A 16878-nucleotide genomic window follows, 5' to 3' on the forward strand; every position below is an offset into this window, starting at 1 on the left:
AAAAGGTACATTTTAATTTGATTAAAAGGAATATTTCTTACGCTTCATTTTTTAAAATTTTAAACTTTGTATAACTTCTAAATTTCTTTCTGCTGTAAATTAATGGTTAAAAAAATATGAAATCAAGTAAAAATATCTGTTTAATTGTTTATAAGTCAGATTTTCTTTGATAGTGCCTCAGTCAGAAATTTGTAATGGTTGATTTTTGTGGTAAATCCTTATTCAAGATGTTTACTCATCACCGACGTAAATTAAAATTCAGTGTTTGCTTCTGCTGTTTCTTATTCTTATTTGCAACATTATATTGTTAAATTTGTGGTTCTTTTTAGGTAGTATATAAACTAATAGATCTTGGATATGCTAAGGAATTAGACCAGGGAAGTCTTTGTACTTCATTTGTTGGAACTCTTCAATATTTGGTAAGTGTGCTGTTGTTGTAGGAGTACTGAGTAAAAATTTGAATAGCGATCTCATGTTAATTTAATTTAATTTTTTATTCTCTCATATCCTCCCTTCAATATAGCTATTTAAACTAGGTCCTAATAATTGGATTCTACTCCACATTCTAGTAACAAAATGTATATGTTTTGAAGTATTGAAAATCAAATGAAAAATTATATACAGTACCAGACATACTTAAGTCCGGTACCACCCATTTAAGTGCCGAACAGCTGCAGCTATATTTGTAAAAGTAAAAGTGGTGTTTATGTGTAGCAGAGTGGCTGTGCCTTACTAGATGAGACCGCTTATATCGCCACCTGGTGGAAAATGGCAGAGTTTGCATTCCTATATTGCAAACGATATGGGATAGGAGGAAAAAGTGAATTGCAAAGTTGTACTGCATCATGAATTTAATACGAAAAGACACCTTGTGATTATGAATGATAAACACTAAAAATGCATGTTTGTTTCTTCGTGGTTTCCAAAACTGAGACATCGCAAAACTTGAACGAAAAAGCTAAAAATTATCTTTCGGACGAAAAATGAGCCCATATCACTTCAAAGTGGTGTCGCTAGTAATTCATAGTCGAGAGAACTGTGGTTCAAACTTCACGAGGTGCATCCTTATACTGATTGTCTTTAGAGTAGACAATATGCAGATATGCACAATCGGGTCACAAAGCACATCAACCCAGCGCAATTATAACTCAGTGTGGGAAATTCATGCATTATGCATAGAGTAGGAAAAGTCACACCTGATCACCTGAGACAGCTATAAAAGACATATCTCCTCCTGATTGTATGTTAAAGCTCATTGTTATGGAGCAGTTTAAAAAAAATGATTAATGTGAGATGGTTCTACTTTACGAGGAATGTGGGCGCAAGGCTGTATTGGCAGCATGGTTGTATTGAAGTTTTTTTCTGCAGGCCCACATCCTTTACACAAAGCCATTTTACGGGTTGTAAAATGCTTAATGGAGACCATAAGATTAACTAAAGTAGGGTGGAAAGTACAACCGGCCTGTAAAAAAGTCTCTTTTGGAAAATCCTGAACGAATTAGGAGCTCATCCATACTGGCCAACATCTCATCAGAAATTACTGGACAGGAATGCCGAGTTATGTTTTGCATGGTGCAACTTCTTCATCAACCAGACAGAGGCTCAGCCAACATTCTTAGCAGATACAGTGTGGATGCATGAGGCATAGCTTTTGCGGAAGGAAATATACAATAGGCAGAACACGAAAAGTATTTTTTTTTAACAAAAAAAAAAAAAAAAAAAAGATCATTTCATCACAAATTGTTTACAAACAAATGCTCCTTTAAAACATTCTGTTCTTAACATTTATGTCCATGAGGTGCCTTTTCATGCTAAATTGATGATGCTGTTTATTATGATTATGATTATGATTCTCTGTTTTTTCTTTTCTCTTACCATTTTCAAAATAGGAACACTAACTCCATTGTTTGCCACCAGGTCTGCAAGCAGTCTCATCTAGTAAACTTCCACTTTACTATTCCTAGGTACCACTTTTCTGACTATAACTGCAGCCACTCGGAAATTAAAGAAAGTTTATTATGACAAACCTTATACCTGTTAAAGAACATTTTAGTGCAACTACAGATTATGTTTCAAAATATAATTGTAGTGCTATGTTAATCCTATGTAATGCTTGTATTTCACTTTCAGGCTCCTGAATTATTCATGTCTCAAAAATATTCTTGTACTGTTGACTATTGGAGCTTAGGGCTTGTGACACATGAAGTAATTACAGGCTTACGACCATTTTTACCAGACAAATCTCCAGCTGAATGGTGAGTTTTGTTTTTCTAAAAAATGCATTTTAAAGGAAATATACAATAGGCAGAACTGGTCTGTGAAAATAACAAACGCATAATCATTTAATATATGATTTAATGTTCTGTTTCTGTATTTAACGCATGTAAGTTATCATCAGCAATTTGGCTTTCATGCAACATTTTGATACTTAAGTGTCATAACAGAATTATATGAATTCTCCAAATGTTTCAATTATGGTTATTATAACTAGAGAAAGAATAATTAACTGCTGATTCAATCGCATTATCAGCTTTCTAATGCTATATTTCTTGATTTTTCTTCTAATTTTTATTATTTATTAACTAAAGCTGAGTTTTAACCACTTATTAAAAACACTTATTTTAAAAAGATAAAATTTCAAGTTCTGACATTGTATTCAGAGCTAAAAATGCAGTATAAAAATCTGGCTCTTTTTTCTCTGGAATTAAAATGTCGACTTATCTTCATAGTAACTTTTTTGCAATTTATCTCTTTCTTTTCTTTACGACATTGTTAAAATTTTATTCAGTTTTAGTATTTTATACGAAGCTGTAAAATTAGCTCCTCTATTCATGGGTAATGTGTTCTGACATCCACTGTAGATATGTTAAGCCAAAATAATGCCTAGCATTAACTATGTATAATGCAAAATGAATAATGAATGTAAAGTTTTATTGATAAATTACATGCACTAAGACTTTAGTGGCATTAACCAAAACTAGTAGTGAAGTAAACTGTTCTCACTGCATTATGCACTTAAGTGCTTACTCTGATTTATATGAAAGTAAAAAATTCCATTGTTTAAACCTGCCTTCAAATTATTATAGAGCAATGAAAATGTACTGATGCTATGTGGTATATGTACAATTCCTAAAGTTAACAATGACATAAAACAGGCTTTTGTATTAAATCACAGTATAGCAATGAAATAGCAATGCAAATTGTGCATGCTGTATCTGGGTTCATACAGTCCTTAGAAGTATTTAAAAGTCCTTAGGTTTTTTTTTTTTTTTGAAAAGGTTTTGGGTCTTTAAAGTCTTTAATTTTGGCCCAAATCAGCAAAAAGTCCTTAATTTTACTAATCTGACATTTTCTACATTTTCTATGTTTTTTTACGGCTGCCATTTTGAGTGTGAATTAACATTTTGGAGGAATGATTTTTGATTCATTGACAAATGTGTATTTGACACATTTCAAAATTATTTCCTTTTTGTGAATGAAGAGTTCATGAAATATTACATCAAAAACATTCTTTTCCTTTTTGAGATTTGATTTCTTTTGTTATGTGGTACCAAATATGGCAATTTATCAACATTTTAGCGATTTCAATTTGTATACAGAATTTTTTATCTAGATGTTTGCAAATTTTTCAGTGTTCTTTTAAACATAATAAAATTTATAAATACCATTAAAGCATTAATAATATATTAAAATTATAATTAAAACAGAGCATTTTTATTTTCATATTTTTATTATCAAAAAAAATTTTTATTTTCATATGTCTCATTTTAAAATGACATTGCTTTCCATTTTGGCAGCTTAGAAGTATTTTGATTCTGAAAAATAAATAAGATAATAAATACTATGAAACACAATTTTGAAAGCACTTCCTAGCAAAAGCTACTTTAGTTATTTTAAAATTAGTTTTATTTTTCTTCATTTATACTTTTTTATTAGAATTTTTGCCCTAAGTAGTTGTTTCAGTATATTCAAACATGTAATAGTTTTCACTAAATTCACTTGAAAGCTTTATTTTCAAAAACTTTTATTAAAATACTTCTGGTATTTTGCTCTTACAGAGTTTGCGAGTGTAATTTTTAGGCCTTGCACCTTGAAAGGATTAAAAGGACTTGATAGCCAGATTTATAGACCTGCCTTCAAATTATTATATGAATTACAGAAAAATTTGGCCAAATAAAAAATGTTTTCCTGGTATTAACACATAATGAATGTATGTTATAGGAAATTTGTGATGAATTTATTTTATGGAAAATTTTTGGAAGTACAGTGAAAACAAAGTTATTTGAACTGCTTTTGATCCTAGAATCTTTCTTTTTTAAAAGTATTTATTATTCCTTTATTTTATCATTTTATTTATCATTCCTTTATTTTCTCATCTTTTCTGTAGACACAAGCATGTGAAATTTCAAAAACAAGTCTAATCTTATCATACGGACAAGTGTCTGTAGAAAGAAATTTTTTAAAAGATTTATGTTATATGTGTCATTGCACCGTACATATCATCTTGCACTTTTTGCCAATTTTGTCACCTGGTGTGATCTCTATGGGTCATAAATTCTGCTGCTCAGTGTCTCCTAAATTCTAAATATTTTGCCATCACAAAATTTTGTTCCTCATCGCTTCACTAACTACAGTCAAAAGTCATTAATTCGGACACCCATAATCCGGACCTCAAAGCTACAAACTTTCTGCACATGCGTCGTGTTGACGCATGCGCATAGGCATTTACGCGTGCACGTAAGACCTTTATGGCAGCAAATATGCGTGTGCGCATGCACGTTTAATGTATAATGGACGGTATAAGCTAAGCTAATATTATCTAATTCAGTTAACGTTGCAGATTGCGTTGTTCCTTAATCTTTGAATTGGGTCCGGCTTATTATTTTTTGCAGACTTTTAGAGCAATTTTATAAAAGTAAGCTTGAACTTTCGATTATGTCAAATAGAATTTCCGATATATATTTACTGATATGTAAATTCAAGTATGTTTCGAAGTCCATTAAACAAAAAGTGGAATTGCTGCAAAAAATGGATAAAGGCATATCCTTCGTTTCTCTAATTATTCCGAAATATGTTTATCAATTTCATGCTGCTCTGCGGGGGGAGGGAAACGACACAGCGCGCAATGAATTGGAAGTTGATCTGTCAGCACTATCCTTATCTTTAGGGAAGATGTTTTTATTCAATTTGGCTTATAATTCCTTACTAAATGTAGTATTTCATTTCGATGTACTCCGTCTTTGATATGATTTAAATCAAATTCCTCGTCATTATAAATAACACGAATACAAATCAAATAGTTTTCTGGTTGCAATTTTCTAATTTCGACTATGCGTAATGTATGTTTTACACATGCACGTGTTGAAAGAAATGTTTAATAAAGTAAACAAATATATTAAGCTTTTTTTTTTTTTTTTTTGTAAATTTTGATACTTTTTAGATCATAATTGTTCTTTATTTGTATTTTAAATTACAGTTTCATATTTTTAATTTTATAATTTCTGCCATCTTACCAGATTTAAACTGATGATCTATAATCCGAAAAAATCGATAAGCCGGAATCGCCGGAGTCCCGACGAGTCCGGATTAACGACTTTTGACTGTACTAAAAATGCTGCCATACTAGCTCTAGTACCAGCCCTGACCTTGTATCATTTAAATATAATTCTCTATACCCATATTATTAAAGAAATAAAATTAGCGTCTTCTGTACATTCTAAATACATGCAGTGTTTTAAACTGTAAAAGGGGCCCACCAGCGGTCGAGCGGTAAAGTCGCTGAACACTGGTAGTTCGGTCCGAGGTTTGAATCCTGTGAACGGGCTGGCTGCATGGGCGTTTTCGTGGTGTTCCCCATGTGTAACGTGTATACAAGCCAGTTTTCCTTAGAAAGTCCTCCACGAAGGCATCCCTCCCCTTAGGCAGATAGCCCTAGTGTGCTATGCCATAATTAAATAAACTAAACCAAACCTTTAAACTGTAAAATGTTCTTAAATTATGATTTAAATAGCATTTTTAACAGATTATTTTTTAGAAATAAAAAAGTTTAATAGTGACCATGTAAATCTAAATGAATCATGCTATTTAACCATGTATATAAGGATTTGTAACTAATTGCTCACCCTTATCTCTACATAGCTGACTGACTGCCTTTCCTTACAGCTATAATGATGCTTAAAATAATATAAAGAATTTGCCACCTCTAGTGTTTCAGTGGCTTACTGGACCTTTATATTAAATACTGTTTATTAACTGGATTATAACTCCAGCAATTCTGCATGAAGCTACAACACTAACTGGGTCACATGGACAAAGGGCAATTGGCTTTCAACCAATCTTGCCAATGTCAGCTTTTCATGTGTGTTCTGATCGGCATCTCTTTCTTAGCAAGTAGCAGTGGTGACTACAGCCAAACTTCTGTTAAGAATCATGCTAGTTTATGATTTTACTTCTCACCTATACTGCTTGACATAAAATTTTCATGAACCTCTGAACTGAGTGAGTGCACGACGAAACAAGACATAAAAGACAGAATCGACATAAAATGAATTGTTAGTAAAACTTGAAATGGTACTAATCTTCTTTAAAATATGTGGGACTATTATTAGTGTAAAATATAAATAATATAAATTTGGAGCCTTTTTTTTAATTTAATGCTAATTACTTGATATGTTTTACAAGGCTGACTTTATTCTCGAATGTGTTTTATAGTTAAGTATTAGATTACATTTAATAATAATGCATCCTACGTAGAGATATATTTTATTCGTAGAGTAACAAACAAATTATTAACAAATGTGATGTTTGGGTATAGATAATTGCTTTCATTTATTCAATTCCCTTTGCTGATAATTCCTTACATTTTTCATTAATGGCCCTTAGAAGGCCTTAAAAATATTTAATTTCATTGTGCCGAACTTAAAAATATTTAATTTCATTGTGCCAAAATGTGTATGAACCCTGTGTTTGTTTCACGCCTGGGAATCTTATATAAATTCAGACTGGGCTATATTATTTCATTGTCATATGAGTGTTAGTGTGGCTTGTATTTTGCAATTTATGAAACATGCATTTCTTTAATTTTTCAGAATGATTTTTTGGTCAGTAGTGCAACTGATAAAGCTGTTATACTTTCTGTGTTTATAATATTGTGAGAAATAATTCAAGAAATATAAAATTATCATTCCTCAAGAAATCATCTGCCATTGTCAAAATTACAAAGTTTTATACATTTATAATTTTGACAATCAGAGATCAATATAATCAGGCCTTGTATAAAAATAATTAATTTTCTATGCTAGTCATAAAAGAAGGAGGAAAGAGACTCAAGAATTTAAAAAGAAAGAGAAACACTTAAGAGTGTTTAGAGTTATGTTATGAGAAGGGATTTTTAATTTTGCAGGAAATATTTTTGAGGCACTGTTTCATTTTTATATTAATTTAGAAATACTATCTTTATATGTGTATATAAACTGAGAGTGATCACATTGTAGGCTTTCGTGTGGTTGTTGGTAAACTCTCATTGCTGATATTGAACAGATGTGATGCTATTGGTGCAGTGTTAGTAAATAACAATTTGTGAGAAACCTAACATATATATTGTAAAAGATGTAGCGTTCTATAGAAATAAAATTAAATGATTGTTGTGCAAGTTGAACTTTTATCAGTTCTTGAAGCATACAATACATTAAATAATTTACTACTATCTTATTTTAAATTGTATTTGTTCTTTTTGAACTATCTATAATGCTGTAAAATGAAATTCAGTAGAACTCCAACTATCCTGACTTCAGTCATCCAAATTCCTTTTCTTACTAAGTAAAATTCAACTAATTGTTCTGAATTTTGTACATAGATGATTTTAGTGCATTTATATGTGAAATTTTTATATTTTTCTGTATAATGTAATGCAAATCTAAAAGAGACAAGTTGTGCCGCAAAAGTAAAAATACAAAGGCAAGTGCATTTAACATTGAGTAAATAGGTATCTTGGTAATTTGTTTAGATATTGCCAAGCTGACAGCAGATTTGGTGACTTATTTTGTCTCCAGTTTTGTGATAAATTGCCAAACTTGGTGACATTTTGGTCTGGTCGCTGTATCACTGTAATAGGTAGGTACTTTTCCGTTTCACCGGCGCAAATCTCACCAAAAAAACTTTATTGGGGAAAACACATGGTATACACATAAAAAATGTTAACAAATGTTAGATCTAAGAATTTTTTATTTTGAAGGCATAAACATTTTAATGTCGGTTAAAATTTCGTAAAAAAGCCAATAATTAAAGACAGTAAATTTGTAAAAAGATATTAATTTAAGAATTTATTATGCTTTCATCGTACAACATCCTGATTCGTCGGTTCATATCACGTGACCTCAAGTGATCTCACGTAAACTACGCTACAAAAATCTAATTCTCTGAGTAATTATCTACATTAATTTCAAGTTAAATCTTAATTTGGAATACAATTTCAATTCGTACGAATAGCTTAATCAGAAATTATGTAAAACCTCATTGCTTTACTTCGCTAGCGCATTCTCATTAGAATAGATGAATTTAACCCTTGTCTTATCTATATTTTCGCCATCGGGTGAGCGGTGTGATTGCATCCTAATTGACTTAATTAGCGCCTGCGAATGGCCTTAGGATATAAAATTGAACTATCTGGTAAAAATTCTATGTAATTATATGCCAGTATTGAAAGAAACAATCAATCTGATAAGAAATGGCTGCGACTTGTTTTACAAATGTAAATGTTAAAGGTTACCAGCGAGCATATTTCGTTTGGCATCGGTTGTAGCATTACTGGTGATTTATCGCTTGCGCCGGGAAAAGTACCAATAGGTATTGTAATTGATCACTATATTAGCTGCAACCGTAGTTCGGCCCTCATATTGCTTTCCAGTAATTTTGAGAAGCAGAAAGTACAAGAAATGTCTTGGCGGCTGGTTGAAAACTATATAAAACTGGAGAGAGCATCTGCTGTCAGTTATTGTTGTTGCGAGTTGTTAGTTCAGCGTTAATTGAGATATCTCTGGTTTAGGTTTTCCTTTAGATTTACATTGTATTGTGTTTAGCATTCTTAGTAATTTGAAATGTAACTACTGATTGTACTTTGTGGTACTGTGGACACCTGTACGAGTATTTCTATAGAAAATTCCAGAACTTTGAAGTGTTTCGTTTGATAAAAATAAATTTTATTAACCTATCAGTTGGACCTGTTTGCATTCAATCTATTATGAACTCGTATGCACACAACATCATTATTGTGTGTTTTTAATTTTTTGTTTATTAAATATACGAAATAAGGATATTTTATCCTGCATAAAAATTTTATATGTAGTATGTTTTAGAAGCTAATGTGTAAAAGACAAGATATGCAAGATCCAGAAAAATGAGGTTTACCATTTTAGAGGCCATTATAAGGCTTCCATTAAAGTTGATTTATTGCTATTTCTACTAACATCCTCAAATATGCCATATTTTAAGTGATATATTAACCGCTTCCCTTACAAATTTGTTTGAAAAAAATTGCAAAAATATCATCACTTTTTTATTTTATTATTAAATGCAAGGAAACGAAATATGTATGTTTTAAGTAATTTTTAATTTTTGACAGGTGTAAAAGCATTTAGTTTTAATATTAGTTTACTATCCCGAGTTATCTCAGGCAAATGAAGAAACGTTAAATATTAGTCTTTGTATGATAGTTTTTGAAACAAGGAACAGCACAAACTGATACCTGACATTCTGTACACTGGTATCTGGTCTCTTTTCTTACTGGCTTACCTCTGGAATCTCATACGGCAGCACAGAGTACACTGTCTCGTTGGATTTGATATTTTTTCATTAACAGGAATAACATCTGGAAAATGCCTTGAGGTTATAATCACTATCTGAAAAATCATCACCATTCTTTTACTTTTTTCAATGCAATTATCCTTCTTTATATATTACTAATCCACAAGCCGACGTATACTATACAATAGGGCAAACATGTGACCAGTCCCTCCAAAAGAACCAGGAAACCAGCAAAACTTGGCAAACTGCCAATCAAAGCTGATTATTTCCTTTCATTTCCTCCAGGTTGAGTAAAATTGTGATAAAACAAATTTTACTGACGAATTCTGCTTTGCCCGAGTTTTCTCGAGATAATAATTAACTGCAATATATACAAATGCGAAATAACTCGGGACAATCAAGCAAGCAGTTATACATCTTTGATCTCTTTCAACATCCTTTTAACACAGATGTACCAACCATTGCAATATCTGAGGCAAATCTTGCAACTGTGCCTCCCCCTAACAATTTTTTTTTTTTTTTTTGTTAGTTTTATATTAAAATTTTGCTTATTTTGATATTAGCCCTTTCATTTTGCAGTCTTCTTGCCCTCAGCACAGCTCTGCTTATTGTCATCTCTTATCATTGTACTAAAGAAGAAATACTGTTGTTATTTTATTTTTTGACATTTTCCATATTCTGGGAGAGGGAAGAATTCTATTGACATTTTTTATTACTTTATTCAATGCATTTTTGCTTTTGTTTACATAGGATTCCAATCATAAAACAGAAGAGCTCCAACCAGATTCGTGCATTTTTGGATGATGATAAAAATATTGTATTCTCTAATGAAGTGTCTCCTTTTCATCATATTTGTAGGTAAGAGAAAATTTAAATATGCAATTTTAAAAATATAGTATTTTAATGGGAAAACTGTCTTGTATTTTAATTTGTGTATCACTATGTGTATAACTTATGCTTTCTGAAATTATATTATGCATAGACAGTTTTTATGGTATATCTTATTTATCATAGTTTCAAAAATGTTTATTTGTTTTATAATAAACTGCTAAATTAGTCATTATAAATAAAATGTGTTTTGTATGTCAGAAATATAATTTAAAAAACATTTCATATTTAAAGCATGATTTTATTTTTCAGCATTTTTATTAAAAATGAAAAAAAAAATTTGCATGTTTAATTTTATGCCTTACTCTTTCCAGTTAAATTCAGTATTAAATTTTTTCTTGTGATTTACCTTCACAATATATATATATATGTGGTATATGTAGTGAGATTAAACATTTTGTAGCCGTATATTATTGATGTATGAGACAAACTAACATTCAATATCTTAAGTCATACTAATTCCATGATGCATCATAGATACTGAAAGTAATAATATGGCATCAGTGTTTGCTGATCTGCTGCAAACTTCTTCGTAAAGAACAATATGTAGATGAAGAGCATTATGCCATAGCCAAAAAAATCAAAATCTTAGATTCATTTCATTCATTTCTTATAACACCATCAAACTACATTATTGTTTCATATTATGAACATTTTTATTAACTTATCAGGGCACATAAGATCACATCTATTATCATTTAAACACTGCATCCTCCCCCAAAAAAAGTCTGATCATGGAAGACTTAAATGGGCTGTTAATTGGTTACTTCATTTACATTAGTGTTCTTAAAATAATTTGCTTTTTAAGAATAGTGTCATAACAGTCGGATATTTGTAGATACAAAGGCTGCTCACACATTTTTTAGATGATTTTGCTTTATTATAAAAAAAAAAATTTTTAAAAAAACCCCTCATGCTAAGGAAAAAAAATTTTAAATGCGAGTATATTTTTAAAAGAGTAAATTATTTTCTGCTACTTGATAATTTTGCTTTCATGCAAAAATGGCATTAAAGAAGCAATGGATTAAAGGCTGTGTTTGTTCTCTTTCTGATGTAAATTATTCGTATTTAGTTATTTTTAAAAATGCTGTGAAAGCTGTGATTTTTCGGTATCTAAAGCAACGATAGATAATATTGTCAATAAGAAAGGAAAAGAATCAGAGTTTGGTTCCAGGAGAAAAATTGTTCAAAATACATATCAAAGGAAAAAACAGAATGTTTCAAATGCTGCAAAGGTAAGAATTTAGTGTTAAAAGAAAATCTGGGAAGTCAAAGGACAATTGCATAATTATTAAAATGCTCGGTGTTAATTGTAAACAAATGACTAATGCTGATTTGAATCTTAACCACTTGCGCTAAAAAGACGTGCCATGCACATTGAGATGCTTTTGTCTCAAACCGCGAGCGACGTGAACACCACGTTGATAGGCATTTATCGCAGAAATGAAATAACATGGTGCACACGTCGGCTAACAACGAGATTGTTTATTTCTCGAGTTGCAGCTCTGGATTGCACTCGCAGACGCGGAGCGGCGTAAATGAGACACTTTACTGCTTGTTATATTGTAGCTCACGGCACCGCAACTGTGAAGTTTAGTCGTAGTGCAAGTGGTTAAAAAGACAAAAAAAAAAACATAATGTGCATCGTCTTTCTCCATGACGTATCATCGAAAGCAAAATGGGCTGCAGAATTCTCTATGAGAAAAAATTATGTGGGCAAAAATGGAAAAATATTGTCACAGTAGATAAATTTTGAGTGCATTTAAATGACTGCAATAAAAGAGATTCATTTATTATCATCAAAGAGAAGAAGAAAAATAATCTTAGAACATGGTTCAAAAAATTCTAAAAGCCTTTCAAAGAGATTTTTGATTGGTGCTGATTTTTTATATATTGATAAATAAAAATGAAAGAGTGCATAAAATGTTAAGGTCAACTGCACATATTATCAGGAACATATTTCGTATCCAATTTACCTAATTTATATATAAATAAAAATATACCCACTTTTCAAATACAAAATACCTTCTTTTTACCTACAAGTGCAATCAATCAGTTGAACTGTATCAAGAGAAATCAAGCAGCCGCACAACAAAATCCACTGTTTATTTCCTGGAAAAATGGAACAAAAAATGCTTATCAGTCGCTTATAGCCCTACTAATTCTCCTGTTGTATCATCCACAGATATTTGTGCTTTTGTACTTTTAAAAAGCGAATTGTCCAACATCAATCTACAACTCTCCTTGGAATTTGGAAAGCTGTTTAAGAGTAATGGGATAAAATACCTCTTTTGACAGTAAAAAATGCTTTATTGTCTTATAAATTACATTTTTGAAAGTTGGTGAAGAATAAGAGTTATTAAATCGAACATTTAAAATATAAAAATTTTAGGTAAAATATTTTTGTATATATAATGAGCATAAACATTTAAAAAGTATGCAAACAACCTAGTATATTATTGCTGGTTTAGGTACAGTACATATGAGGTTAGTATAACTAAAAGTACCTTAAAACTTTGTATTTCTTAACACATTTAGCATTTTTAATTCTTGAGAGTTTTTTTATTTCTGTTACACAAGTTCTATTATTTATTCTTTTGTGAGTAAAAACAAAAAGTTTTTTTAAACCTTTATGAGTTTAATTTTGAAATTATACTTACTACTTTTTACAGATTTACCACAGGAATTATAATAATATTTTCAATTACATATCAATTTAGATCTTGATTAATTCTTAGAAACTGAAATTTATTCTCTATATAAATAAAATTATAATACAATTTTTAGTAAAATTGTTTTCATGTATAATATGATTTTTTGCTGTATTGTCCCTTGTCATATTTTAACTTTAGTTTTTCATACAGATTTACAGAATATGCAGTCAGTTCAAGTATACAATCAGACTAAATATTTTTATACTATTAAAAATTGCTAAAACTTGATATACAGTATGTGTATAATGCACTTCTTTTTTTTTTTTTTTTTTTTTTTTTTTTGTTTTGTTTGTTTGTTTGTTTATCCACAATGTATGTGTAAAGTTATAAAAACACCATTTAGCTAAAAATCTTTTAGGTTATGAAGGTTATTTTATTAATGTTGAATGAAATAGTTATTAATTTTTTTTTAATTTTTTTTTCTTTAGTGTTTTTAAGAAAGATATTGAATCTTGGCTGCAGATTATGTTAGAATGGGATCCTAAGAAAAGAGGCAGATTTAAAAACTCCACTGCATTTAGTATTTTAGAGAAGGCTCTTGATAAAAAAGTATGTATAATTTTATTAACTGTTATAGTTTTATAACTGTTATATGTTTTATAACTGTTATAGTTTTATTTTCTAAAAATATTATAGACCAGTTAATGTAGAACACAGGTGGCAGTTATGATCTAAAATATTTTTGCTGACATTGTTTCTTGTGAAATGCTATTTTTTTTAATATCTTTAAAATACTATTGCATACCAGAACAGTAGAAAAAATGTTTTAGGTTGCTTTATGCATATTTTTCTTAATATGTGTAGTTGTATTTTTAAGTATTTTATTAATCTTCATATAAGAAATGTGAAAGGCAAAAAATCTAGTTATAAAAGTATTTTGGGTATTTTTATGTTAAGAATAGCCTTGACAAGAAATGATAGTGAGAAAGTGGCCATTGCTAACACAAAGGTGCAATCCTTCAGTCAGTATATAGATACAGAAGCTATTTATTTAAATATGCAACTCAAATTTAAACAAGAATTATCTACTAGCTTCATTTTGGCAGTTGCTGCTAATGTTGCATTGAACAGCTTGCATGATGCAGAAATATAAATTTTGCTAAATATAACTCCAGGTAATGTTAAGCAGTATCCCATGCTTTTTATTCCAGTTGTTGATCTCCATAATACAGAAGATTAAAAATAGTGTGTTAAAATATTTAGCAATGAAAAACTGAAAAAAATTTTGACTGTATAAAGAAACATCAACTACATGCATATATGAAATGTAAATTATGCGCACGTGCTAGCAGGTCATTAACCATAGACATTGAATGAATTGCTTATATATTTCATAACCACAACTGAAAAAAAATCGATTTCTGTTTCTCACTAATGAAATACTATACTGAGGAGAGAAATATAAGCAGAAACATTTCTCTGCTTGCTGCTAGCAAAAAGAGACACGGGAAAATTCTCACAAAAGGTTTTGTCATTTTTAATTTTCAGATTTATAGCATATTAAATGTAATTTTCCATAGTCATTAAGACATAATATTTATTTTAGTTCTGTTTTAGCTCTAAATAATGGTTAATTTGCTAATTATATATCTGTTTATATTCCAGTAAATTTCCTGATTATATTGATTTTTCATGATGTAGGTTGTACTTGTGTTTTGTGTTGATACATTCAGAATGTTGAGTTTTGAAATTGACAAAACTCTGTCGCTAGAAGATTTCGAGAAAATGCTTGAAGTAGAATCAGGTGTACCAGTAACGAGCCAAGAAATACTTCTTCCGAAAGGCCACGTGCCAAATCCGGATGTAGGAGCTCACCAGTTCATATCTAATTTGGTAAATATGTGTAATTAATGTATCCCAGAAACATTTTAAATTTTACAGAAATTTGTTTTGAATAATATTATTCATTCATCATTGTTGTAGTATAACTTAATTCCTTAGAAATAGTTTATTCTAAACATAAATTATTTCAAAACATAAATTTAATCTAAAGAATATTCACATTTTTTAAAATCTTTTGTTTTTGCCATTGTTATGATTTTTATATTTTATCCATTGTTATAATTTTTTTATTATTTTGCTTGAATATTTAAAAACATGTAGTCACCTTTTGTAAATGATGTGAATAGTAATGTATTTGGAATGTTATCCTTATGCAGATATTTGATATATTGCAAAAATTAATCAGTTTTGCTTGCCTGCTTGTTCCTTGAATTGACAGAATTTTTTACCAAAGTTACATTTGCTTCAGTCTCCTCTTCTCAAAAAAAAAAAAAAAAAAAATTACATGAAAATCAGTCAAAAAGTTTCCAGAATTTCGTTGTAACTCTTTATCACTATAAATATATATTTTTATTTTCCTACCACTGTATAATTTTACTACTGGAATTCATGACAGGTAGTGTAATTGAAGGTAGGAACGTGTGGTGATCAGTTTTTGCAATGTTGAAATTCAAGCAAAGGATAAATGTCAAGTTCATGTACAGATTGGGGAAATCTGCTTCAGAGATAGTTTATAGTGGCGATTCTTTAAGGAAAACATTTTGGGGTGGACTCTGGAAGACAATAGCTGCAGGGAGACCTTCAACCTCCAGAAATAAAGGAATGGTCAAGCAAGTGAAACAGTCAAATCAGACTGAAGAATGACCATTGATGAATTGGTACAGGAAGTGAGCATCTCTCATTACCCATTCATGCAATTCTGTCAGATGATTTGAAGATCGCAAAGTTTGTTCCACGGCTGCTGAACCCAAATCAAAGGGAAACTCTGCAGTTGACGGTGGCTGAATATTTTGCAAAAAGCACAAGGAGCTGGTGTTTCTTGAGACAGTTGTTACTGGTGAGAAGACACTTAAAACCCGAAACAAAGACGTCAAATCAAAAACAAAAGTGATGCTCAATTCATTTTTCAACAACAAAAATGTGGTGCACTATGGATTTGTACCAGCTGGACAAACTGTTAAGTGCCCTTTTTACATGCAAATTTTGAAAAGACTGAGGTAGGCTATCTAAAGAAAACATTCTGCCAAATGGCAAGGATGATGGTAACTGCATCACAACAATGCTCCCTCCCACACATCAATTGTTATGCAGACATGGCTTACAGAAAAGAACATCCCAGTTCTCCACCAGCCTCCCTATTCACCAGATTTAACACCATCACATGTCTGGCTCTTCCCCAAGATCATTTTTAATAGAAATTTTGTAAAAGTATCTTATATGTGTCATAGCACCGTACATATCATCTTGCACTTTTTGCCAATTTTGTTACCTGGTGTGATCTCTATGGGTCATAAATTCTGCTGCCCAGTGTCTCCTAAATTCTAAATATTTTGCCATCACAAAATTTTGTTCCTCATCACTTCACTAACTACAGTCAAAAGTCGTTAATTCGGACCTCAAAGCTACAAACTTTCTGCGCATGCGTCGCGTAGACGCATGCGCATAGGCGTTTAAGAGTGCGCGTAAGACCTTT

At 30.6% G+C, this 16878-nt stretch overlaps 1 protein-coding gene across 2 annotated transcripts in view; it reads left to right on the top strand.

Moving 5' to 3' along the window:
- IKKbeta (inhibitor of nuclear factor kappa B kinase subunit beta) overlaps positions 1–16878 on the top strand; it is an 81753-nt gene that overhangs the window by 19248 nt on the left and 45627 nt on the right. For both annotated transcript variants that reach the window (XM_085812419.1, XM_085812417.1), the window contains exons 5-9: positions 330–419; positions 2131–2255; positions 10552–10659; positions 13832–13952; positions 15045–15236. In XM_085812419.1, the coding sequence (XP_085668545.1) occupies positions 330–419; positions 2131–2255; positions 10552–10659; positions 13832–13952; positions 15045–15236 (636 nt within the window). The remainder of the gene's footprint in view (positions 1–329; positions 420–2130; positions 2256–10551; positions 10660–13831; positions 13953–15044; positions 15237–16878) is intronic.

The sequence above is a fragment of the Stegodyphus dumicola genome, chromosome 1 (assembly GCF_044657685.1).
Source record: "Stegodyphus dumicola isolate Sdum_Otavi_A_Nest chromosome 1, ASM4465768v1".
Taxonomy (NCBI): Eukaryota; Metazoa; Arthropoda; class Arachnida; order Araneae; family Eresidae; genus Stegodyphus; species Stegodyphus dumicola.